The sequence below is a fragment of the Argopecten irradians genome, chromosome 3 (genome assembly GCF_041381155.1).
Source record: "Argopecten irradians isolate NY chromosome 3, Ai_NY, whole genome shotgun sequence".
Lineage (NCBI taxonomy): Eukaryota > Metazoa > Mollusca > Bivalvia > Pectinida > Pectinidae > Argopecten > Argopecten irradians.
In genome coordinates, this window is record NC_091136.1 from 33,261,540 (window position 1) to 33,289,437 (window position 27,898).

Here is a 27,898-nt window from a genome sequence, read left to right on the forward strand (position 1 = left end):
GAGTTGAAATTGATAAGAGAAAACAAAATTAAGGGCATTATACTGAGAGCAAAATCAAGATGGAAAATTGAAGGTGAGAGAAGTTCCATTTTTTTGGCAATTTAGAAAAACAGCATTGTTGTTGTTGTTGTTATATCGTAAATTCCCTCGTTGACCTGGCGAGGCACCGCTGTAATAAAAGTTAATCCCAAAGCTAATTATAGAAACAGGTGAGGAAATTACAAACATACAAGATATTTTAGAAGAGCAAAAAAATTTTTATCAATCACTTATTCCAGTTCATATGTCTGAGTGATGAAACTGTTAATGAAAATTTTTTGATGATGAAAATCCTTTCTTAAATTAACAAATGAACAAAGTATTAAATTAGAGGGGAAAATAAATTACCAGGAATGTCTGAAATCACTAAAAGACATGAATAACAAGTCACCTGGAATGGATGGATTTACTGTTGAATTTTATAAATTCTTTTGGGCTGATATCAACAGTTTTTTAATTAATTCTTTTAATCAAGCTTATGATTAGGGAATCCTAAATCTATATCACAACGCAAAGGTCTGATTCCATGTATTCCAAAAGAAGGTAAATCAAAATTATATGTAAAAAAATGGAGGCCTATATAACTTTATTGAATGTAGATTATAAAATAGCTTCCTCAGTTATTTCGAATAGAATTAAAACAGTTTTAGACAGTATCATAAGTGAAACACTAAAGGGCTTCCTCAAAGATAGGCATATTGGTGAATGTACATGACTAATATTTGATACAATAGAAAATACAGAGGGTCAATATTCCAGGTTTATTGTTACTAATTGATTTTTAAAAGGCCTTAGATTCTTGAGTTTAATTTTATTTTTCAAACACTTAACTTTAATGGGTTTGGTCCATCTTTTATAAAATTGATAAACACTTTTTATAATAATAATTCATGTTGTGTATTGAATAATGGGCATTGTTCCATTTTTTTTAATGTTTGCCGTGGAGTAGATAAGGTGACCCTATTAGCCATATTAATTCATCATATGTGTTGAAATTTTAAGTTATTAAAATAGTTTGAATTTACCGGAATGGTTCCAACTCAAATTCCTTTCTGCAAGGAATTCCTCACCACAACCCCGCTTTGCCCCAATCCAAATTGCTTGTGGTTTTTTTCAACATTTATTCTAAGACCAGAAATATTACCAAAATCATTCAAAATTTCAAGTAAACAATTTGAGTTTGGATCTTCAGATAAAGAAAAAGACGTGTCATCTGCAAATTGGTTTATCAAGTATTCTGAGTTATTTATTTTGATACCATTTATGTTCGGATTCATTTTAATTGATGAACTTAAAATTTTAAGTATATTTACGTGGTTTCAAAGAAGAAAAAGATAGGAATTTAACATTACCATCTAAGTTGGGAAAGTTGGATTTTGTTGCAGTAGAAAGTTAATAATTTAGATTGAATGTGTAAGGATTATAAGATGGACTGAATTACCGAAGAGACAAAAATCTTGTGCGAGTCATTCTCCTGTAGCGAGATGATTTATGAATAGTAACGTGTAATATTTTCAGAAGGCACTCTCTTTAATTACCCCTGCGAACCACAACTTTGATAAACAGTTTGTAGATATAAATGAAATCCATCGTGTCACTGTGTATTAATAAATTTTCTACTGTACATTTTGTCCTAGTTTTCCCGCCATTTTCGGAAAATGTGGCGTCTATAGAGGTATGCTAAAAGGGTTTGTCTGTTTTACCCCTGTGACCTTCAGTGACTATTAAGGTCATTCGTTTGATAGCTTGAGGTAGTCCTTCATGTAAACATGCTACCAATTAATCTTATTTAATCGTCTGTCCATGGCCTCGCGGCCTCGTTTACGAAGTATTTTTCCGACTGATTCAAAGAGTATTAAACCTCAAATTTTGGGATTTTCACCCCAGAAAGATATTTTTCTCAATCCCAATTATTATTAATAAACATATTGATTGGAGAAAACCTCATCAGTGGTAATAACGTGTGGCTAATCTCGTGATTTTTTTTGTTAAGACAATAAATTATGTTTAAAGTCAATAGTAACTTAAAATTAACTTAATTAATTAGTCTGGACAATGAACAAACCTTAGGTTACATACCTTACCGCGAGCAATAGCGTCGCCTATGCAATGAAAGACAACTTCCATGGCAATGACAAAAGAGAGGAACGACTCCATTCTTGGATCTTGGATTCTTGGATGCAAAAAAGCGTGCGTATGGCTGAGAAGGTTTGTGAGATCTGGGCCGAGAGCCGAAGAAAATTTTCTGAACCAATGATAGTCTTCCTTTCTGTCATGTGACCAGCATAGTCGTGTCAGCCAATAGGGGCAACTTCCAACTAGGTGAAAAGTAATCAACTCCGCACTTCACCACTAATAAGTCTACTTACATTTATATACATACATCCTCGATATTCCAGGGGTTACTATCACAGTCGTTACAATATATATATTCACACCAATGGAAGCTAGTAACCCATAAAGTATCGAGGATGGAGGTCACTAGGATATATCCAGATACAAATGTATACATAAACTATCGGTAACTATCCGTCAAACAAACGAGTATTTAGATTATTATGAAATATGCATATGGGGCTCGTGGAGGGTACGTTCTGGTTTCTATTATTTTGCTCGTGTTTTAACTAATATGACTCGAGCTAAGTCTAACTCAATTAATTATGTATGTGTCTGTGGTATATATATTGTTGCTTATATACTTCCTTTCACTGTCTTGTTTACTTGCCATTTTTTATCAATTTTACAACTGTATGCCACAGAAATAGCACTACAGCGTAAAAAAAATCGTGTATAGATTTTGCAATTGCCTACTTCAAATTAATTCTATCTCTTTACAAAGAACATTGTATAGAGAAACATATTTACAACGTTCAACGAATATAATGTAGAAGAACAAAAGTAAAACATTTTCAAACATAACTTTGATCAATTTTGTTGTGTAAATATCATCTTTGAGGAATGAATGAATTGATTATTGATTGCAACGAAAGGTTCTCCTTGATAGGAAGGTTTATATTATAATTTCTGATCGAACCTTGCTTAAACAATGTTTATGTATTATAGCAGAAATTTAGATATCATTACTATGTGTGTCTCTGAAAGTTACATTACCACGCCGCTTACTGACAGTTTGGTCAAATATTTCAAGATATAAACACCGAGAACGGCTTTAGTATTAAAAGATTCGAACACAAAACTACAAACATATGTGTCTATGTAAAGATGTAATGTGTCAGGACTATTTATGTTCAGTTAATTAATTCATACAACATGACGTAGCTATGCATCCACGTCATTTTCATGCTCATTTCAGAATTAATACTGATTATATAGCCACCATATTTAGACTCCGGTACTCCCGTGTATCCACATCATTTTCATGCTCATTTCAGAATTAATACTGCTTATGTTGGCCACTATTATCGTTTAGGTAACTCCGTGTCATACAGTATATATATATATATATATATATGTATATATATCCATATAACTCAGAATGAAATATGTGTAACATTTTGCATTAACGGATATCAATCCGTTGATCATATCGGTTGTACATAATTATGTTAAATAAAGAATAATATCTCAAAAACCACATACCTGTGTGCATGTACACCAACTCCTGAACTGGACAACCACCACTCGTAAACGTTTGTACGAAATCAGGCTATATGTAACTCCTTTGTTTGATTGAAATTATTGTAGTACCAATTACAACGCACGAGCATGGGTTAGTAGCCAGAATACTAACCAGTTTGGAGCACGTGCGCGAATCCGTGCATAGCTATGATAGTACATGACCGAGACCACAGGGGCTTGTTACATTGCAAGACTGGGTCACATGGGCACATAGAAGCGAGGGTTTAATGTAAGACTATTTAAAAAATCTCATGAGTATATATAATAATAAAGTCTTTAATTATACTTGATGAAAAAAAGAGTCAAAATAACTTTATGTCAAGTATGGCAACATCAATGAAACATATTGTTAGGGGCTATTGGACGACACTATCGCCATTTTGGAGGTTGTGAAACGTAATTTGTCAAACAAGCTATCAACTGCACGGCATACTCTAATATTTTCCTCACTTCGTTTAAAATACATACATAAACGTTGAAACTCGACATTTATGAAAAAAATAACTTTGTAACAACAAAAATCTAACTTTTGTTGGTGTTAAGAACTGTTTGAAATTCACCATAATAATGCATATTTGTTGTAATACACGGATAATCGTTTCTATTAGTAATCACAATATTGAAATCTGAACGAGGGAAAGAACATCAAAATGTCCAATAATGAAGCAAGGACTAAAATAATTCCACATGTGATTAGAACTGAAAGGGAATTTTGATATAGTATGCTTGCAAAGTTGTTCTTATCACTTGACTACAGGTTTGCCATTTCGAGCACCAACACCAAACGAATACGTACGGGACCACAGGGATCTGAGAATTAGTTACAGATTATATAATCATGGACCCACCAGAGTGCCCTAAGACTAATTTGAAACGTTTTAGAGGTCTAGATAAAAAAAGATAAAACCATACTCTACATGGTACTATATATACGAGAAGGATGGAAAGCCTTAGAATCAAAATTTCTAACCCGCCTATATTTAGCGGCTATAATAAAAAAAAAATCTAGTACATTGTCATAAAAACGGTTACTACCGTTGGAAAGAGCGATAATATTTTCCTTTCAATATCATCCTATAAAGTGTCGTCATTAAGACGATATAAGCCCCATTATGACAAACATCTTGAAGCCATCTAATTAAAAATTCATGCTGGCTTCGTGGCCGATAAAATATATATGCATGAGCGAGACTTCGGCTGCAATCTCATTGGCCGGGCGGCTATAAAAAGTCCACAGATGTATATGTTTGAATAGTAACGACGAAATCCATATATAGATGTACAACGTCCCGAGAAGAGAGACTTGTTATAGCCGGCCAATGAGATTTGCAGCCGAAGCCTCGCTCATGCATATTAAATCTCAGATCCCTGTGGTTGTGATAGGGAGTAACACGGCTCAATACATTCTAAAACGGTTTATTTGGGACAAAATACGATTGTTTGAACCGTAGTCAACTTTTTCTACTATACGAAAATCTGTGGACCATTAAAGAATACCACGAATGGTACAGGTGTAATGTTGAAAATGGACCCCTTTGAAAACTGATCTCGGATCATTTTTCAACGTTGAAAAATAACTCCAAATGCCGTTGAAAACTTAACTTTAAGTGCACTTTTCACACATAAGAACTCGTTTATCATTACGTAACCCAACGCTACAAACAAGATCTCGACAAACACTTTCCCAATGACTTGATCTAACTTGGGGGGGGGGGGATGTCAAAATTCAAGATAATTATTTTCAATGGCCAATATTCATTTAGTAGTACATTTTCATCGATTTTGTTACGATAGTGTGAAGCAAAAAGTGGAGAAATGCTCAAACTAAACATTACATATTTATCTAGAAATCGATTGACTGACATTAACATTTTCAAGATGTTTTAACGTCCCAAAGTAAACACCCAGAAAAAAAAATCAAAAGACAAAATGTATTGCTTAACGTTCTTTAAATGTAACTTGCATGTCCAACCTCAACGGAAATAGAACGTGTATTTATAAATTATGATAATAAACAAGAGGCCAATGGGCCTTAAGAGGCCAATGGGCCTTAACGGCCATCTGACTATTGGCACAATACAGCATAGTCATTTAAAGATTTTAGCCATTTTGACAGCTGTGGCCTTGAATGAAGACCAAGGTCATTTAGCATGTCACAGGCCCAATATCTGGTCTCTAGGCCTCTTAGTTATTCACAAACAATTATTTTAAGATTTTAGCCTATTTGACCCCTGTGACCTTGGGTGAAGGTCAATGTCATTCATTTGAACAAATTTGGAAGCTCTTCATCCCAGCATGTCACAGGCCCAATATCAGGTCTCTAGGCCTCCTTGTTATTCTTAAGAAGTCGTTTAAGGATTTAAGCCTATTTGATCCATGTGACCTTGAATGAAGGTCAAGGTCATTCATTTGAACAAACTTGGTAGCCCTGCATCCTAGCATGTGGCAGGCATAATATGAGAACCCTGTGCCTTTCGGTTCTTGAAAAGAAGTAATTTAAAGATTTTAGCCTATTTGACCCTTGTGACCTTGGATGAAGGTCAAGGTCATTCATTTAAACAAACTTGATAGCCATTTATCCCAGCATGCTACATGCCCAATACCAGTACCCTGGGCATTCTGGTTCTTGAAAAGAAGTTGTTTAAAGGATTTTAGCCAATTTGACCCATGTGATCTTGAATGAAGATCAAGGTCATTCATTTGAACAAAATTGGTAGCCCTTTATGCCAGCATGCTACAGGCTCAATATCAGTACCCTGGGCCTTCTGGTTCTTGAGGAGAATTCGTTTGAAGATTTTAGCCTTTTTGACCCCTGTGACCTTAAATGAAGGTCAAGGTCATTCATTTGAACAAACTTGGTAGCCCTTCATCACAGCATGCTACAGGCCAAATATCAGTACCCTGGGCCTTTCGGTTATTGAGAAGAAGTCGTTTGAATGAAAAGTTTACGCACGGCGCACGACGACAGACAGTGCATGATCTAAAAGATAAAAAAACCCGGTAAAAATCATAATCTACATAGTACTACAATTGTATATACATATATAGTACTACATGTATGATATAGTACTATATGTAGAGTATGATTTTTACCGGTTTTTTATCTAGACCACTAAAACGTATACAAATATTCTTAGGGCACTCCGGTGGGTCCATAATCATATAATCTGTAACTCATTCTCAGATCCTTTTGATCTGTAGCTAATCAGGCGAGGTAATCCGAGGCTTAATACATCATACATGTAGATATTTCATAACTAACAGTTATTGCCCTTTGCAATCACATAAGTATTAGACTGTAAACATGAAACCTTGGGTAATATTCATTGAAGATAATGAAACTATCAAACCAGATTGGAACTTTTTGACAGAAAGTTGGAGTTATTGCCCTTTGTAAAATCATTGTCTCTAAAAAGTTCGCCCGTTATGATATTACAATGTGTATATGTCAGGTGACTGTTAGGCCCTATGGGCCTCTTGTTGAAGTGGAGTTCAGTTACAAATTTGGATTACCACTTTGCCTAATGTTAGTGATATTTATCCTACTGCTTGGTCCTTTGATATGTTTGTGACGTGGAGTCCTGGTAGAATTAGTTTCTGTGTTCCTATACATGATTATACAATTTTTACACTCATTACCTTGCGTGTTGTGTGTGGTCTATGCATACAATTACTAAACTGGTTGGACTGCCTACAGCGAAAATTCACCAACAACTTGTTATACCAAATATCATATACATCACATGTTGATTATGTCCCCAAAATCTGGGATTTCAAAGTAATATTCATACTTCATATAGCTTAATTGTATGATATATAAAGATTTTAGCTTTACATGAACCAGAATCAAAGACAACATCTTATTCAAAACGTAATCTGTTGAGGTCTTAGGTTTAGTTTCATTTCAGCAGTCTCTAATGCCATCATCAAGTTCAATGAGATTGCATCATAAATCTCTTGGGGTGAAACTGGTGCTGCAGCAATGCCACCATGTCTGAGAAATGATGTATATTTCAGTTACTGCATCCTCGATACTCCAGGCGTTCTGATCACTTATGATCTCTTCATCCCATCCTCGATACTCCAGGCGTTCTGATCACTTATGATCTCTACATCCCTGGACTATCTCATAGTAAAACTGGAGGCAGCTCAGGGGAAAGCATCTGAACCAATCAAAGTCCTGCAAAGGCTCCCTTTGAAGACAACAGAGAAAGCGACGCTCTATTTCAAAGCCACAGTCAACCACAGAGCACCATTATGCGGCTCTTTAAATGTACATCAAAGGACTAAACTACCAGTTCTTTCCTGTTGCCTCGAGTTTTACGATGAGATAGGAACCCCTGGAGTATCGAGGATGCAGTAACTGTTAACCAGCTCATTACCATGGCGACTTCATTTCATGCTTTTCCGGTTTAATTCGGTGATACAGAAAAGCTAGTAAGGAAGTTTGCAAGAAAATATCGATGACTTATTGTTTTCCGATTGCTTGCTAAATGTACGACTATGGACTAAGGAGATTGGAGAAAGTTGGGCAACAAACATTAAATGTCAAAATCCGAAATGTCTGCCTGTCAGCCATTTTGTTTACCAATTGCTGCCAAATAAAATATGCAATACCAGGAATCAAGGGGAACCTAGCTATTTGGCAACTAACTTAAAATGGCAAAGTCCAAGATGGCTGTCTGTCAGCCATCTTGTTTTTAAAATCCGCCTTATATGGAATATAAATAACAAGGTACAAACAGAAACCTACATATGGAGTTTATAAAAGATTCCTACTTTCTTAGAAATAGTGATAACAAGAATTATTAAAGGACAGACAGACTGATACTGAAGCATCAACAAAGGCAATATTGGATAATCCACCATCTGATGCTACATCCTGGGCTCTTGTATTGAAAAGGTAATCGGGTAAATTACATTTTAAAAACAGTTTTAAACGCTTATATGACATAAAAGAATTCCCATAGAAGTAAGATATTTATATAGGTAATTAAACTAATTACCGTTTTAACAACCGGACATTGTTGAATATTAAACAATTGGCTGTTCAGTAATTTGTTTCATTTAATCCCAAAACAAAAGTTGGAAACTACTGTTAAAATAATAATGATTTATTTCCTCTATACATTATATACATCTTACAAATATCAAATCTGTACATCAATACATGCAATGGAGAACCACTGAACACGAATATCTAACCTTAATCATACCACACATTCAATCTCTCATACCTTCTCCTCCATAAACATTACAAGACTGCAGGCTCAGCTGCCGTTGTATCTGTAAGATTGTGTATGCTACCTTATAAATGTATTAACTGTTGAGACCAACCCTTCATACATATAACATAATATCACATATTACAGTAAAACAGTTTAAGAAAAGTTCACAAATCCTCGGTTCTAATTTCAAATCGAGAACTGAAGATACATATGTTTATGAACATTTATAATTAACACAGTAAAGTCTATAATTTACCTTGCATACAGAAAACTGATTTATAAACATTTCTCACAGAAGGGTTTCACACTTGTAGTAGTTAAAAAGTATTCAATCACTCACAATAATCAAAGTGCCAAGGCCACTTATAGATGCTGTGAATGAAGAACTGTTAGTCTCAAACAAAGGAATAAAGAAATTGGTTTTGCATTTAAATATTGAATTTAGTGTACAGTGTTAAATTGGGGAGTTAAACAAAATATATTCACGGTATATCGTATTTATTTTATGATATTTAAAGTTGATTCAAGAACAATAAGTTGAATAACTCATTTTCGAAACTTTCGAATCAGCACTTGGTATACTCACAGTTTCTTGTTGTTTTATTTACTATAATGTATTATGTCACAGATGTGTTGTTTGTACTCACCATAAAACCCATAGATTTGTGTAATTTGTCGTCTACTTTCATGGTTTCCTCGTAATAATGTGATCTTGTCTGGCCGTCTGAAATACAGTAATACATGTATGTTAATTAAGAAATGACATTAGGTTAGTTGATACCTATGATCTGTAAGTAAGTCAAATAATAAACAATGTATGATGACTATCCTATGAATGACACAATTCTGATAAAAAAGTGATTTCCAAAAAAACAAGAAATGAAATTTGTTGGTTATATAGGTTGTATGGGTGTTACAAGATTATAATACATGTATAACAGTCAAAAGGAGGTCATTTTGTTTTCAATTTATGAAGAATTATTCCCCTTCATTGTATACTTATATTCTTGTAACTATGTTTATTCTTCTATTAAATACTGTGCAAGTTGAGATAAAGATTTGAAACTGCATGAACAGATATGTTGTTTTTTCACTACTAATACCAAAAAAACACATATGCTCCTCTCTTAAGAAAATCTTCGACCAATGGGGAATAACTCGTATAATTTGAGTGACGATTATCTCCCTTTTGCCACATCATGTAATCTCGTCACATCCGTACAACTACATGAAAATCGCCGAAAGGACAATTGAAGTGTTATATCTCCGCCATTTTGAATCATATGACCTTGAAATTAGTCATTATACGTGTCTGAGAACATGCTCTTTCATATCCAATCTTCAGAACATTTTTATCGGAAATCTCATACAAACGGTAAAATTTACATTAAAAATTGAATGAAATGACATATTAATGACTTTAATATAAAAACCCTGTACAGATAATATGCCAATGTCTATATTTACAAAAAATCAACACCCTTCATTAAGTGATAAAAGCCCTACGAGCTCACAAATTATGGAATAAAATAAAGAAAAGTATGTGCTGTCAGAAAGATTAAGCCAAAATGTTGTTTTCTTTTTAAATTCGAGACATGTTATACACATTAAAATAATCAAAACATAAAATTTATCAATTACATCTTATAAAAATGAAACAAAACATATTTAAACAACGATAAATGTCCTTTAAAAGTGTAATTTGATCTTGCAAATAAAGTACGCAAAAACTAAAAACGGCAAGGAACGGCAACCACAGGCTTCCATACAATATTTCTATGGCTGTGACCAACAACTTTGTTCAATGTTTACTTTTCAAAACCGCCAGAAATAAACATATCGCGACACAATTTCATCAATGTATGATTTAATTTCGTTATAACCATTCACTGATTTAATTTAACAAACTTACTATATCTAAGTCAGTAGGCCCTAATTTATTTTGTTTTGATAGTGCTCAAGCGGCATCACTCGGTCGAAGCAGACGATTTTTTAAAAATTGTTTCCACTCGAGAGTAATAATCACCGTTTAAAGTCATAGCTGTCGTACTTGCACATATAAACAGTTGATACTGACTTATATGGCGTGCCGAACGTTGTAAAATTCAATAAGTAAAACAAAATGAGTAAAGAAAAAAATTGTTTTGTAATTGATCAATGTCGGCGGCGTATTAGGGCCACTACAAAATTTTATTTATCTTGTACGTACAAGTTATTATCTTTTACGTACAAGTTAATATCTTGTACGTACAAGTTAATATCCTGTACGTACAACTTAATATCTTGTACGTACAAGTTATTATCTTGTACGTACAAGTTATTATCTTGTACGTACAAGTTAATATCTTGTACGTACAACTTAGTATCTTGTACGTACAAGATAGTATCTTGTACGTACAAGTTAGTATCTTGTACGCACAACTTAGTATCTTGTACGTACAAGTTATTATCTTGAACGTACAACTTAGTATCTTGTACGTACAACTTGGTATCTTGTACGTACAACTTAGTATCTTGTATGTACAAGTTAGTATCTTGTACGTAAAATATAGTATCTTGTACGTAAAAGTTAGTATCTTGTACGTACAAGTTATTATCTTGTACGTACAACTTAGTATCTTGTACGTACAAGATAGTATCTTGTACGTACAAGTTATTATCTTGTACGTACAAGATAGTATAATGTTGAAACTCTCGGTATTAAAGGCTGTGACTGGTTTACTGTCACAATGGCATCGCATGAAGCTATACGTATATTACGTACCCTTTGTTTAAGCCAAATGGAAAAAAAAAGAATACCTTGCGACATTTTGTGGAGTTGTGATGCTTTGATAAGTTTCCGAACATATACATGTAAATGTTTATAATGGAGTAATAACTATGGTCATCATTTGGACAATAATTGATGTGTGTATATATGTCTAATAAACACAAAAAAACATGAAATAATTTGTTTTGCTTTTGTTGGTTGTCAGTGCAATCAGTAACTCATTCGAATTAGGGCATAATGCTTAGGATTTTTTTCGGAGGCAGTTTTAACTTTAATTACTGAAGAAAATTACCAATTTGTTTTCTCCTCTTTTTAATAGATAAAACTTATCATTCATCGGAGATGTATCATATCCATTTTATCACTAAATATATCTTATCTATAAAACAAGTGACTATACAGTTTCCTCGAAAGGAACTATACAGTGTCAGTTTCAAAATAATGCAAGTGACTGTACAGTTTCAACTCATTATCCGGCAATTTCAAATTACGATTGTGAAAAAGACATTGTCCTCATTTATATGTATTTATATTTTTAATATTGTCAAATAAGTTAATAAACCTGTGATTGATCGTGCTTGAAGCAATGAAAAGTAGACAGACTATCTTTAATTACGAAAAATATCAGGCGGAGGACTCAATTCTGCGGTGAAGAACAGCAGTTCAACTCAAAGATACTAAGTTGTACGTACAAGATGCTATCTTGTACGTACAAGATACTAACTTGTACGTACAAGATACTAAGTTGTACGTACAAGATAATAACTTGTACGTACAAGATAAATTAAATTATATAGTGGCCCTAATACGCCGCATATCGTTATATGTGTTCAATATGTTTAATTTGCGTGTAAAAACAATAAATGTTTGTGTATATTTTTTTTTAAATATTTATATATGTAAAAAAAAATTTGTTCAATAATTTCTTTGTGTGTGTGAAAAATATATTTGTGTGTAAAATATATATATTTCTGTGTGATTTTCACACACAAACATAAAATAATACACACAAATATATCTTTTAAACACAAACCATTTTTGCACATACAAATATAAAAAATTACACTCAAATGTATTTTTCACACACACAAAGAAATTTTGTTCACACACAAATATAAAACAAAACCACACACAAATATATAGTTTTACACACAAACCATTTTTTTCACACTCAAATATAAAAAAAATACACAAATATTTTTAAAAATAATGAACACATATAACGATATATTACAAACACATTTTTTCGCACAAATGTTTTTACTTATTGAATTTTGCAACGTTCGGCACGCCATAGACTTACTATGATAATCAAGATGTGATTTATAGTGTTTAGTTGCATTACAATCGTTTCAAGAGACAGTGGCTTGTCGTGTCGTCGTAACCGGAAGTTCACCATTTCACATGTATGGAGGACGCTACACAACATGTAAAATAAACGAAATTAGGAAAACTTTGACAATAAGTTTTAAAACTTTCCCATTATAGATTCTTTTGGGACTTTTTACATATAATTCATAAAACGTTTTTCTTTCGATTGTACTAAAAATAAATTCTTTTGCAATTTTGCCGGATTAAAACCAGTATCTGGACTAGCCTAGAGATAAAGTCAATGTAAAAGATGTTTAAAATTAGATAAATATTTATTAACGTTATACTAGTATTATCTATGCTTCGATATACATAACTTGTATGCAGCAAACTTGTCAATGGCTGATGTTTACCAAGGACATAGACTATATACTGAAGAGACACGAGTAGATGTTATTGTACGTCCCAGTCACGGAGACTTAGGTGGTCCGAGCCATTATCAATCTATTGAACTATTTCGCTCATGACACTGTTACAATGCTGTAATGATTGGGCCAGAGATTTAGATACAATATGCTTAAATTCCAGATGTTTAGCCTGGTCCACATCCACTCCTTGGGACAACGTATACAATACATTGACAAAAATCGGTAAAAATCAGACAATTTACTCTATACCAAAAACTGTATAACTAATAATATATTTCTGTCTATACACCATGGCTTAGTAGATCTACGATTTCTTACCGAATTTTGATCTGAGACGTCTGAAAAACTACATGTAGCTTGTCGACATCCCCACCTGGTAATGAGTCATTGAAGCTTGTCGACATCCCCACCTGGTAATGAGTTATTGAAGATTCGAATACATTGTATATATAGTCGCCAAACAATATAGACTACATGTACGTAACGTTTTGGATCTACATGTAAATTATATACTCCAGACATTACCATCACTGTAGTTAAAACATCCACCGACATTGAAAGTAACCCCTGGAGTATCGATGGTGAAGCTGTCCATGTAAATGGTATGCAGATCTATATTGCAACCCCTGTTCTCCCACAAAAAAAATACCAACAACAACAAAAATCAAAAACGTTTGTGTAAAAATAAAACACCTTATTATATAATGCGATGACCTACCCCCGCCGACTTTTGGAATTATTCCATGGTACCTGAACTTTTTACCAGAAAAGGATATGTAAATGCTTCAGTGATATAGCACTATAAAAAAGGCAACAGTTCCACTATACAAGAAGACACAACACGAACATACCACAGTCTCCCAAAACACCCACCACACACTACACACACGCTACACGCCGCATACATGGAAGGTCGTCCTTACATGACCCTGACTGTTAATAGGACGTTAATTAATCAAACAAACAAACGAATACAATCACAACAAACCAGTTATGTCGTTACTAGTAAATCCTGATCTAAAAGATTCTACACATCGAATCCTGCTGCATTTTGTATAATTTCTGATGACATTTTTCTTTTGTCATCAAATTTTGGTAACAATATTGAAGCAAAACACATTTTATTAACCGTCATTTATCTTAGACCTAGAATATGAATATTTTTGTGTGATATATCGACCACTATTTTTTCATTTACATTTTGTTTGTATTTAGTCGTGTTCTATTACTTATCAGTTATATCAGTCTCTGTCTTATTTAAGCATCGCTTTTTGGCATCCTTTAAGATATATTCACAATCACCTGAATATTTTAGAAAATTAATTCTACTTGTATGCGGTCAATGCACTTATGATGATTTTTTTACAATGTTTAAGTTTAACCCTTGTTAGTTGGTGGCAGAGCTATTGTCAAACTTGATGTGTCAGAGTGGATCTAGATTGATATGTTAGTATTACATGCATTCACAATGTTATTGTACAGTTTTACCACACCAGTCGACATGTATACACATCTGGTTTTAGTGGATTATGTCGAAATGAAGATTATCATTGAAATAGGCAGAACCTAGTGAAATCTATTACTACAAAGTGATTATAAAATGCTGGAATGCATTTGAGTTCGATTATTGTTCCCCCTTTTTTTCTGTGAATATTAGAAACCAAGACATTTTCCTTTTATGAAACTTTTAAATTGTACAATACTTACCATATGTAACAATTCATGGACAGCCGTCCTTACTAAATGACCTTAGCTGTTACATTTTAATGTTGAACGTTCAGCATAATCAACCTCACCTGGTGTTCCTCAGCCACAGGAATGTTATGTTTATTACGCTTCAAACCAAATCGGTCTTCAACAAGGACAGAAGATGAAAGAGGTAAGTAAAGTTTATGTCATAGTCATATGTTGGGGGTCTTGTTGTCAAGAGTTGGATAATGAAGGTACCAGTATTTGGGTAACTTATCAACAGATTCTAGTGTCTGGATAAAAAAATAGACAACTGTGGCCTTTTAAAATTTTCAGGGTCACTGTATATAGTATGATAGAGAGGACATAGGATCAAGATTTGAAGTTAAAATATTGATTGTTATAGACAAAAAGGTCACAGGTTCTGAGTCAAGTAATCAATAATATATTTTATATGTCATTTCCTTGGTCAATATAAATTTTGGGTTTATAAAGATTTCTTTTGGGCATGGTCACTCCACATGGTAAAATGTGCTAAAGTCATCTGAGTATTTGAAGAAAGTACACTGCCCTCCAAAAGTTCTGTTAGATGAGCAGTTTTACAAATATACATAAAGTACAGAAATACATAAACACTTTTGTTATTTATTATCTTATTTACATTCTCTAACTCATTCATTTTTGAGAGTTTTTTCAGAGATAAATTGCCAGCAAATTTTAACATATGTAACAGAACTTTTGGAGGGCAGTGTATTGCGTTATGAAGATAAACAGAACATTACAAATACAGTCTTTGCATTAGATATGTTCAAGCTGACCAGATCAAGCTCTTATGTTTATTCCTTACATCGATGTCAACAGGCAATCCTCTTCACTATAACAGAAAATAAGACGTAATCAACAAATATTTCAATATAAATTGTTTATTTCATAAATATAAGAAGATCATAATTACACTCTGTTAAACAGAGTTATAGATGACACAGATAATCTATCCCCCTCCTCATTATGTATCGGTGGTATTTCATTCATAATGAAACTAACAAGGGTTCGGTGTATTTCATTCATGATTTAACAAGCTCGGAGAAGTCTAATACAACCATAAAATTTTTTTTGATGATACATGCAACAATATCAATATCACATCTCATATTTAGAGCCTAGACTTATGCTTCAATGTATTAACTCTGTCTACCTACATTGGTTACTATCGGTTACTTTAATTTCCATGAGAAGGAAACAGTATGTTTGCGTTAGCTGAAAACTAAAACGTCTTCAACTTAAAGAAACCCTTGGTCACTACTGCAATTTTGATATCAAAGTGCAACCAAGTGCATCTTAAAAATATAAATCATTATATCTATGGTACCAAGTTAAGTTTCTTCCCGTCTCCAAATATCAAAACAGAATCAAAAAGGACGGGACGGACATGGATGGGTAATGCTATAATGCCCTCTACTTTTCATGGTGAGGAAATGAAGAATAAGAGTAGACACTGACATCATCTCTACCCTAGGTTTTTGTGTATACTTTATAGAATATTGAGTATATCCTATGGTATTTAGTCTCCTTGTTTAGGCTGCCTTTTGGTTGGACACAGCAGCTATATGTTTCCGCCACCCTCATTGTGTTCTGTGATGAACACCACTGTCACTCTGTACGTGGAAGCTGCCTACAAAGCTATAACACATGACAAGAGTCTCCTAGCTTTACCTAACAGGTCACTACCACTTCTCTACATATCTTAGTCATTTCCAACATCCATAACATGTCTCCAGGTACTCCAGTAACAAGACTATACATATGCATCACACTTTACTAATGGCAATATCATGCAACAACCAAATTGAAGTTACATGATAGCATACACTATGCTGTAATGTTTTACGACTTCAAACATTAAGCAGGAAGTGAGTAATGTCATTCTTCTTGTAGGAACCATACATGACACATAGCTTCTTCACATATATCACATGGTGCTAAACTTCTTAGAGGAATATAACCTGATACCATCCTTCCATCAACATGCTATTTCCTTATAGGTGACATGACGGCCTCGTTGTGTCACAGAGTTGACCTAACAATCACATGATTCTATGCGACCTTACGACCGGCTACTGTGTATTTGATAATCCTGTGATTATCTAGACATATCACACAGCTGCCTGCCAGGCGGTGAGGATCCTCATCACGGTCCCCACGGACAGTTGGGGAAGGTTGGCACACAGTACAGGTAGTGTAGGGGCACCTGTTGGGTCAGAAATTAACGCAATTATAAAAAGATGGCATATTCAAGTAATTTCATATATTTTTCCTTTATTTATCAATCACAGGAAAACATATAAATTATTGAGGGAATTGTATGTACTTTTTTAAAACATCTAAAAACAATGTTATTACTAAACATCTAAATACTGAAATAGAAAACTAAATGCTACCTTCAACGATGACTTTGGAGATCTGTGCTGGGGTAGGTATCTCAAACCAGGCCAGATAGGCGGAGAGCTGAGATGTCTCTTGGCCTTTCAGCACTTCTCCCTGGAGGTACTTCACTAACAAGTCCATGTTGGCTACAATATAAATGTATGGTTAGTTTATCAATCATGTCGTTTTATCTTCTTTTTTTTCTAGCTGTAGCATAATGATATCATGTACAGTATACATATTGCGTTTAACATTTTGGCTGCTAAATATCAATTATGGACCTTTACCGAGGTTAACATGGTGTTATACTACCCTGGTAGAATAACTCACCTGTTTGCCATCTGTCCAGAATGTTTTCCAGCTTTGATTTGAGTGCCATGAGGAATTCCAGCTTAAGCAACTGTTCTGAGGTGGCGTCCCTCTCCCCCAGACAGAACCTGCTGCCATAGTAACTGAGGACGAGTTTTAGCTGACACACTCCAGCTGTCCTCATCCCAAACTCTGTTCGGTCCAGGGACTGAAATACAAGTTATTTTAACAATTGTAATTTTAAAAAATCTGATGAGCAGTATTGATTTCAATAGTTTGCATGGGTAAATTGATGTCAAAATCCCAAAATTACATGTTTATGTAAATATCATGAAAATCATTTATTGGTAGGAAAATGGACTGTTAGCATTACCTGGTGAAGATCTACATAAGAAGGAATTGATTCTGGTTTTTCTTTTGTCACACACTCGTACACAATGGAGGACAGGATCTGAAGGAAATCTACATCCTGTTGACAAACAAAGAAAGAAATTAGAATATAGATTTAATGAAGAACTGTCAAAGAGAAAATACAGGAAGGATATAATTGGGTTAATGTTAATCACTTCCTAATGCTGAGTAAATCCTGATCTAAACAATCAATTACCAGGTATTAGGGTGTACAGTGTTTGTGTGATAATCTGGAAGCCTTAATAGTCCCGAAAATCTGAACAGAAACAGCATGGAGCCAATTTTATTTTTGACAAAGTAAAATGATTTACGCAGTCCAGAAAATTTTGCAATCTGGGTAGTTTTGTCTGAGGATACAACTGTTCACTGTTCGAGAGTCCACTGTACTCATAGAGTTGCTACAATGGTTGAAACATTACAATATCTGACATTCTACCTCTAGTTTACCCTCTGTTTACATTTCTGGGTTTCAGTCACCAAATGACCAAAGTGTCTCTTCTAGGTGTTCAATGTGCCCAACATGCTACAACTAGCCCTGCACTCTTGAGTTGTAAAAGGCAAGTGATTCTTTATCTCCAAACCTCTTAGATTTTATAATACTATGTACCTTCATATTCTTTGTATTGAGGAAGTATTCTGTCAGAGCTAGTAGTCTAGGGTCAGATGTGAAGGCTTTCACAACATCAGGCTACAAAAACAAATCAAAAGTTTTATAAATACAAACACTCCTGAAACAAGTATTTTGGTAATTTCCTTCACAACCCCATTTGTTGAACTGTACATATAACAAAATATTTCACAACCCCATTTGTTGAACTGTACATATAACAAAATATTGTAAATCATGGAAACTATGGATTAAACAAAAAGACAGTTTTCTAATGAGAAACTTAAATTTTATAATTTTTCAAGTCACAGAAAGTGTCCAGAAATCTATATCCGAGATAATTAATAGATCATCTATTACCCTTCTATTTATGTACACCTACCTTTACTGAGGAATGGCTGGAGTGGTCACTGGTCAAGGATTTGGCCAACATACTTCTGTAACCCTAACTCAACAACAAGCACAATGAAATGTTTTTTGACAAATCAGATACATGTACTTAACTGGTTCATGACAAAATCACATATATCATAATGCATTTCAAATGTTACATGTACATGATTATTTTGACACAAAGTGCTGAACTATGACTATCTGTCGTAAGCTTACGATGTTCCTTTTGCAGATTAACACCAGTTGTACTAAATTGATACGATACGGCACCTCATAATAGAATGCATTTGGATTTTTCCTTGATAGCGGTACGCCTATGAAAGATACACTTCAAAAATGTCTTGTTTTCAACAAAGAAAACATTTTGATGACAAATGAAAAATCTTGGGTTCGCCATATTGAGTACAAGTGGTACGCTTCTAAAACGAACCACTTGTACCAGTACAGTTCTGCTGGTATGTCACATTCCATTTGAGATACAGCAAATTCATTTTGACACAACTGGCATGAATATGCAAATGGAATGCATAGTATGATTAAATATAAAAGTTCATAGCATTTGAATGAATCTAAATCGTATTCTATAGAAGTCATATATCATTTGTTTATGTTGCTTTTGGTGAATACCTTTGGATCTTCCACATACGATAAGTGGCCTGCTCGCTGTTTCACATACAGTGTGCCGTTGTTTTGTAACACCAGTCTGAAATATAATGCAGTAGATTTGATATTTCCAAAACTTGATGGATATTTGACTTTAAAATCGACCTTTCAAGTGACTGACACAAATGCACTGATAATACCACTATCAAACTTACTGTAAGTTGTTCCAGTTCTTGTTGAGATGGAATGTAATAGGCCAGTATCGTGGTCCAGTTATCTTCACCTACAAAAAAGAAATAGAACTGCAAGCAAATGGCTAACTAATAACCCACTCTACCTTTCATTTAAGACTATGCGACTGAATGATAAAAACTTGTGACCTTTTTTTGATTAGCTGAGCAAAAACTTATCATGATAGCAAAATCTTAAGTCTACTATTGTTTTGTGATCCCAAAGTCAGGTTTTTCACACATACTGACAATATGTACATGTAGATAAATTCACATAGATCACATGCTTACCTCTTCTATGACATCCATTTCTGGTAAAAGACAGGGTGCTGATGTATTGAAGGATACATTTCTGTACACATCTGAATCCTGAAAACAAGCAAATTTTAACTTTGAAGACCATATAATAGCAAGATAATATTACCCATCTAATGCATTCACAAATATCAAATGTAAATTGCAAATATGAAGATATTCCAATTCAAAGAAGCTAGAAATCTCTGTATATGCCTCCGTCAATACATGTATATCAAAACAAGATGAAGGGGCAGGATTGCATTTGTTTTTCATATTCTGAGAACATAAACCTGTTTGCAAATTTCTCTTTACACCAAAATAAACTATTACAGTCACCCACCTTAAATTTGACCTCCATTGGAACATAACAGGGGTGTCCTGTGTCGACGTCCCGAGGGAGGACCAGACGAGGATCTGCTGCCATCACATACAGGTGGCGTAAAGCCTGCAGATGGTACCTTTAACATAACAAATATCTTATAATCACTAAATTCTAGTGTCAATTGTCACACAATAGAATTTGTCATATACTGTAAATCAACTCATTTTTACTATGACATATTTTTGCTGACTTTTGTGTTTTCATGCAATAAGACTTCACGATTTAATTTCTTTATCTCTTTGGTTCTACTGTACGTGTATTTGAAACACTTTCACAGAGATTTACTTTCATAATTTCTCAATGCCTACAATCTTACATAATTTAACAGCATATTCACAGTATGCAGTCTCTAGAAGAGAAGCACTAACAATACATTCAAATTATAACCGAGAGATTCTGATGCTTTTGTCAAATATCAACCAATCCCTTAATTTGTATTTTTTTCTAACATACAAATCTGAAGCCATTATGGTACACATAATTATGACAAATGTTCAAGCTATTCAAGGATGAAAGCTGACCTGTTGTCGTTACTGTGTATTGGGAACTTAGGATAGAAAGCACACAGCATCACAGCTATACAGTCTGATGTGGTCTTCAGCGAGTACCTGAAACATACATTGGAACAAGCAATATAGAAAATGTCTTCAAAAGAGTTTTAATTCCAAATATCTGTAATGCTACGAAATACTTTATAGCATCACAGATACACACTATGACATGATCTTTAGTGAGTAAATGAAAGATACATTTGGACATGAATTCAATGAAGCAGATATCTTCAAAATGGTTTAAATTTAATCTTAACACAATCCCATTTTTTCTCTGTTTAATTGTATTATGATTCTGGAGAAACTCACTGAAATATTTCAAAGAGTAAGATTGTGAAAACATCCCTTAATACTTGACATTTCAGCTTTAAATTATGTATCTTTAGACTAGCATTAGTATTAGACTTACCTTCCCCCACCCAGGAAGAGCAGCCCCAGAGACATGCTGATAGCCATGTGTGAGCCGTACATCACCCCCATACTGTGGGGCCCAACACGAGCCCGTAACATACGACACATTCGTAGGATTTCTAGATTACCTGTGCCTGACATCACCTGCAACAAAAATTCTTGGTTAAATGCCTTAATATTTCATTATTCACAAAACATTTGAATTCACGTCTGATCTCTCTTGCAAAATTATATAAAAATTAGTATCTCGTAATAATAAAGTAGCCTACAGTAAAAATAAAATTATTGCTTTTGCTCTGTTGAACTAAGACTGGTATCAGAGCACTGTAACATGCTACATGTCTATTTATAAAGCCACAGTTCTGTCGCCAGAGTTGGAGCAGAATACCTACCATAGCCAATGCCAGAAGTATGGACATCATCGTGTTCTCAACAGTGATTTTCCCTGCCTGTTCTACGTGGCTGGGACAAGATACAATCTCCAGGGACATACGCATACACTCTTTCTACAAACACATCAGAGGCCAAGGTTTTAAGTATGTGAACATAACAATGGAGACCAAATTAGATTGACAAAGGAATGACATTCTTTATTAATCAATTCAATATCAATGAAAGATTTAGATGGATATATTAGCACTTTCCAGAATTAAATCTAAAGCTGATGAATCAATATTAGGACCTTGCTATGATTCCATATATCACTAGAGAAATGTCTTATCAAAGTATCAAATGCCTGTTTGTTGGCCATCCCAGCTGCTATGATTCCAGCTGCTATGATTCCATATATCACTAGAGAAATGTCTTATCAAAGTATCAAATGCCTGTTTGTTGGCAGTCCCAGCTGCTATGATTCAATATATCACTAGAGAAATGTCTTACCAGAGTATTGAATGCCTGTTTCAATATATCACTAGAGAAATGTCTTACCACAGTATCGAATGCCTGTTTGTTGGCAGTCCCAGCTGCTATGATTCAATATATCACTACAGAAATATCTTACCAGAGTATTGAATGCCTGTTTCAATATATCACTAGAGAAATGTCTTACCAGAGTATCGAATGCCTGTTTGTTGGCCGTCCCAGCAAACTTCAGCCCGATCACCATACAACCTCCTCCCACTATATTGCAGTATGCCTGGCTGTAAACGGGAAATATCTAATTAGACAAGACCCATCCTATTGGCAGTTAGGTACTGAATCTTATTCACAAGATTTTGAACATTTTTGAAACAAACAATTACATGTATGAAGTCTATGAAACTTTGAAATCTCAAATTATGAAGTTGTTGATACCTAAACCAATTCTAGTAAAATAACACCCTTATAAAAACTTATTTGTAAGTGTTTATCTCTGTAAATATAACAATTCATGTACATATAACTGTGCTAAATGCTACTACATGTATTTAAGTTTTAAGTGAACTCAAAATATGTCTAATTGTAGCACAACTGAAATTTTTCTCTCTAAAATTTAATTTCAAAATTGATTATACCTCATTGTCTCAAAATCTACAGGAGTATCATCCTCCTGGACCTGCCCTTGGGCGAAGGCATACTTCTGTATGATCTGGAAAATCAAAGTATGCATTGTTTTATTCCCTATCAACAGGAAGAGTCATAAAAGTCATACCAGGCCCTAAGATCACCTAACAGTATCAAGTCTAAAGCAATCAAAGACAATGCTACAAAATGTTACATAATCTTTGTTTGGCTAGGATTGTTTAATGATCATAAAGCCTGGTTTTGCAGGTTTTGAAGGTGGAAGACTAGTAGTAAGGTCTCAGAAAATAACTATTTGGCAAATGCAGCCCACATTAATGTTATCTTTAATAATAAGATTGGTCAAAAAGCAACAAAGAAATATTAAATTATTTACTTCCTGACTTGATACTAGAAAACAAACTTACTGGAGGCAGATTCCCAGTAAGCCACTGAAATGTTGGTATCACAGAATCCCACATTACAAGTCCACGACTCAGTGTCTGAAAAGGAAGGCATACAATTTTAAAATTAAAAGAAATTTTTCAACACAATTCACCTCAACCTTGATACCTCATCCATTTTAGATCAATAATAAAAGTTATTTTTAACCTGTATGTATGCATAAAATCTGTTAGAAAAAAAACCCAACATTTTTACTGTAAATGTAAGGATACTTTGTTCTTGTAAGAGTTATCAGTACATTAAGTATTACAAGCCTTTTAACTTACCCTCAACATCAGAAAGTCTGGTCGAACATGGTCCAGCATGAACTGTGTATCAGAAGCAATCAACCACTCTGCAACAGCACTGGAAAAAAAATCTTAGATCACCAATGCTGTGAAACATATGGCTATATTTAAAGCAGATGTACCAATTTTGTTAATGAATTATATTATTTATATGACTGTTGCTGTTATTGATGATAGGACATTCCAAGAAGCCCCTCGTTGGGTAGACATGAAATGATATTAGTTAGCTTTCTTACCTGTTGTTAGTTTTGAAGTAGAGCATACCAAGAGCCAATGTAGCTCCGGGAGATGTCACATCAACATTGACACTGTCGCCCTCCTGTCAACAGACAAGGTAATCTCACTTAGAAACACCAAATTTTGTATATAGCATGCATTTAATAGTGTCGAGCAACAAGAATTCAGAAATTCAACAGAAATTCAGTAAAGGTATTCAACTTCGTGGAGGAAAATGTTATTTTTTATGTTTATTTTCTACACAAATGCATTAATAATGTAAGATGTCTGTGATTAAGTAGTTACACCGACATGAAGCTTGCACACTAAAGCATTACCTTGATTTGGCAGCTTGGTGACTTGTATCTTTCCTTATTGGGACCACTCTATAAAAGAAAAAAATATCAATTTTTGTTTTATTAATTTCAAAATATTAATTTCAGTTGAATTAAAACGAATTTTTTTCTACATTTTTCTTTCTTGTGTAAATGTATTTCTCAATGTTATCCTTACCAGAGGTCGTTTATGTCCGCCCACCATAAAGTGATACAGTGTGTCCGCCATACTTAGGTCTGGGGTTCCAACTATCTCACTACCTCTCTGTTCAAATTTGCAAGTGAGAATAATTAATTCTTCTCTATACATATACAAATTCAAGATTCAAAGATACATGACAAATTATTTATTCTGTTCAATTGAATAAGAATATTGAGATTTAATATCATAAATGTGAAATGTTTAACATTTAAATCAAATTCAGTGTGGATATATTATTGAAGACACTAAACTCTCAAATGTATCAAGCAAGTCCTCTCCAAGATAATCTAGACTTACTCCAAACATGACAAGACCTAGAGCCATGCCAGCAGCAAGGGAGTAGGATTCCCGATCATTACAGTTCTCCATTTCTGGTCCCGGAGGTCGACCTACAAAACCAAAATGTAATAGTGCTGCTAATTGTATAAAGACTTCTTAGAGCCGTATTGATAAAGTGGTCAATATAGCGTTATACCAGTAGTATTATAGACTTATGGGTAATAGAAAAGGCCTCCACATGCCCCCTTACCTAATCACTTCCCAACCTCCCTATTCTCCTTACCACATATGTCAGAAAGTAAAACCTTAACTGTATTCCAGAATTGTACAGTACCCTAATGGACAAGTCACTCCCTACCAACCCACCGTACCTATCTCTGATAGAAGAACCTCAGCTGTATGCCTGTGCACCGTGCCCTGGTAGACAGCCCCCCCACCAACACTCCTACATACCTATCTCTGATAGAAGAACCTCAGCTGTATGCCTGTGCGCCGTGCCCTGGTATACAGCCCCCCCACCCCCACTCCTACATACCTATCTCTGACAGAAGAACCTCAGCTGTATGTCTGTGTGCCGTGCCCTGGTATACAGCCCCCCACCCCCACTCCTACATACCTATCTCTGACAGAAGAACCTCAGCTGTATGTCTGTGTGCCGTGCCCTGGTATACAGCTCCCCCAACCCACACCCCCACTCCTACTTACCTATCTCTGACAGAAGAACCTCAGCTGTATGTCTATGTGCCGTGCCCTGGTAGACAAGCCCTACCCCCAATACTCCGGCGACCTGTACATTGTGAGGGACGTTCAGCTCTGTAGAGGTGGGAGGCAGTAAAGCTGTTACATGGATACTCAACAGCTTCATTGTGGCTAGGTCCATTGTACCTCGTCTGAATCAAAAGTACATTCCTTAGATATAGTAAAAATAAACAACAATAATTCAAAGTTTTGAAAATACACAAATATCCATTGTCTTCTGGAGTGTTTTACTTAATTCGTAAACAGATTATTTGTAAAGTGTGGTGTAGAAATCTGATTTAATATATTCTATTATTCAAGATTTTCTTACTACTTTGGTATGAAGTGCTCCAAGGCAGATGATTCAGCATTTATATGTTTCATAATCACTTTAGTGTATTAATTCATGTCAATATCCAGATGGTCAGTACATTAACGGAAAAAAAATCTTACTTAGCTGCAGCCATTCCTAGGAGGAGTCCCACAGTAATCATCTCATGTCCCTGTGAATTAAATCATACTCTATATATACATTGTATCATGATGTCTACTGCCTTGGTATATATATATATTCAGTATCTATCTTTCAATCATGAATGTTGTGTTGGTCAGGAAGTACAACTTCCTACTAACAGGATTTTAGTTGTGAATGTTTGGGTTTTATCAGTTTAACGTCCTATTAGCAGCCAGGGTCATGTAAGGATGTGCCAGGTTTGTTGGAGGAGGAAAGCCGGAGTACCTGAAGAAAAACTACTGTCCAGCCGTCAGTACCTGGCAACTGCCCCACATGCAATTTGAACTCGCTACCAATAGGTGTAGGGCTTGTGTTAATATGTAGAGACATCTTAATCACTCGCGCAGCGCAACCCGAGTTTTGAATGTAAAGGGAATTTTACATCTATTTAAGCATTATTCTCAGTATCTTTTGAAAAAATAGACGGACATTCTTTTTCATAGACGCGAATGTCCGTATGTTTTTTGTCTATGACTTCATAACCCCAAAAGATATTAAGAATAATGCTTATAATTTAATTCAGATAGCTCACTCAGATACTAAAAAGCAAGGATTTATAAGTGAGAAGGATTCGTGTCTGTATCTTTACACTACTAAACACCACGCGAGACGCTTATGAACCGGGAATAAAAACCGTTTTTCTCAACAAATACTTGTCTTATCGAGTCAAACGAAACACCAATGTAAAGTAAATTAAATTTCACAACGTTTATAACTTGCTTTAAAGACGGAAGATTTAGAAGAAATGTCTTAAACTATCGTTAAAAAAATACGACCGCTCATGAAATGGCAGCACGCTTCAGAAAGTAAGACGGTAACCCTCGCACCCCCATGCTACATCAAAGGCTGCGGCGGCGGATATCAAAGGAAATCAGTCGTCGCCCAACGTCACGGTCAGTGCACAAACACAAAAGCGCCTGCGCTGTCTTTGCCTAAAACTCAGTGTGACTTATCCTTCTCATATACGTCCTTGTAAAAAGGCATAAATTTTCGTGATTTATCTTACTTTTACAATAAAACAAACTGAGTAGAAGTATCGAGGATGATTTGGTCAATGACTGTGCCACTTTTAATAGTCCTCGCGAAACCGTTTTGTATATATGACATCATAATACTTGACTTAATTTTTTCGGTCTTTGGTAAAATAACCTCAAAGATCTAACCAATAGAAATGGGTGAAACATATGAAATTAAATTATATAGCTGTATACTGTAAACCAGACTGTTTTTACCAGTACATTCCTTAATTTCATGATGTTAAATCTATGTATAAAACATATTTCTCGTGTAAATGCAAAATGAAGATTAGTTGTTTTTACAGTACCCTACCAAGTTAATTGTTGATGCTGAAAGAATCAAACAATTACATTGGTATTTTCTATCTTTGTTGATGCTGAAAGAATCAAACAATTACATTGGTATTTTCTATCTTTAACTTGGCAGTGTAAAGAGCTCATATCATCAAAGTAATCATGAATTTTCAGAGAATTGAAAATCTGTAAGTATAGCTTACATTACGAAGAAAGTTATGACATGAACATTGAAGGAATTATTACAACATATGTGAAGAGCTTACCTTACTAAAGGTAATCATGGAATTTGGGGAATCTAACATCAGTAGCCAACCTTACTAAAAGTAATCATAGATTTAGGGGGAA

The 27,898-nt window shown here is 34.5% G+C and overlaps 2 protein-coding genes across 4 annotated transcripts in view; both read right to left on the minus strand.

Annotated features, from left to right (window-relative positions):
* The window catches only part of LOC138318305 (uncharacterized), a 29,395-nt gene extending 19,827 nt beyond the window's left edge, over nt 1–9,568 (minus strand). The window contains exons 1-2 of one of the 3 annotated variants that reach the window (XM_069260524.1): nt 3,640–3,794; nt 2,119–2,357 (exon numbers count right to left, since the gene is read on the minus strand). In XM_069260524.1, coding sequence (XP_069116625.1) covers nt 2,119–2,357; nt 3,640–3,649 — 249 coding nt within the window. In that variant the 5' untranslated portion in view covers nt 3,650–3,794. Of the gene's footprint in view, nt 1–2,118; nt 2,358–3,639; nt 3,795–9,553 lie in introns of those variants that run through there. The other 2 variants (XR_011207868.1, XR_011207867.1) reach the window with 2 other exon arrangements.
* Nucleotides 9,569–16,007: 6,439 nt separating this feature from the next.
* Nucleotides 16,008–27,898, minus strand: part of LOC138318306 (anaphase-promoting complex subunit 1-like) — a 33,574-nt gene continuing 21,683 nt past the window's right edge. The window contains exons 30-52 of the mRNA XM_069260525.1: nt 26,180–26,229; nt 25,694–25,878; nt 25,007–25,098; nt 24,686–24,772; nt 24,511–24,558; nt 24,193–24,275; nt 23,936–24,014; nt 23,633–23,707; nt 23,219–23,292; nt 22,774–22,864; nt 22,115–22,228; nt 21,721–21,866; nt 21,282–21,368; nt 20,719–20,836; nt 20,373–20,450; nt 20,067–20,134; nt 19,876–19,951; nt 19,238–19,300; nt 18,856–18,936; nt 18,211–18,306; nt 17,859–18,045; nt 17,543–17,674; nt 16,008–17,352 (exon numbers count right to left, since the gene is read on the minus strand). Coding sequence (XP_069116626.1) covers nt 17,258–17,352; nt 17,543–17,674; nt 17,859–18,045; nt 18,211–18,306; nt 18,856–18,936; nt 19,238–19,300; nt 19,876–19,951; nt 20,067–20,134; nt 20,373–20,450; nt 20,719–20,836; nt 21,282–21,368; nt 21,721–21,866; nt 22,115–22,228; nt 22,774–22,864; nt 23,219–23,292; nt 23,633–23,707; nt 23,936–24,014; nt 24,193–24,275; nt 24,511–24,558; nt 24,686–24,772; nt 25,007–25,098; nt 25,694–25,878; nt 26,180–26,229 — 2,205 coding nt within the window. The 3' untranslated portion in view covers nt 16,008–17,257. The remainder of the gene's footprint in view (nt 17,353–17,542; nt 17,675–17,858; nt 18,046–18,210; nt 18,307–18,855; nt 18,937–19,237; nt 19,301–19,875; nt 19,952–20,066; nt 20,135–20,372; nt 20,451–20,718; nt 20,837–21,281; nt 21,369–21,720; nt 21,867–22,114; nt 22,229–22,773; nt 22,865–23,218; nt 23,293–23,632; nt 23,708–23,935; nt 24,015–24,192; nt 24,276–24,510; nt 24,559–24,685; nt 24,773–25,006; nt 25,099–25,693; nt 25,879–26,179; nt 26,230–27,898) is intronic.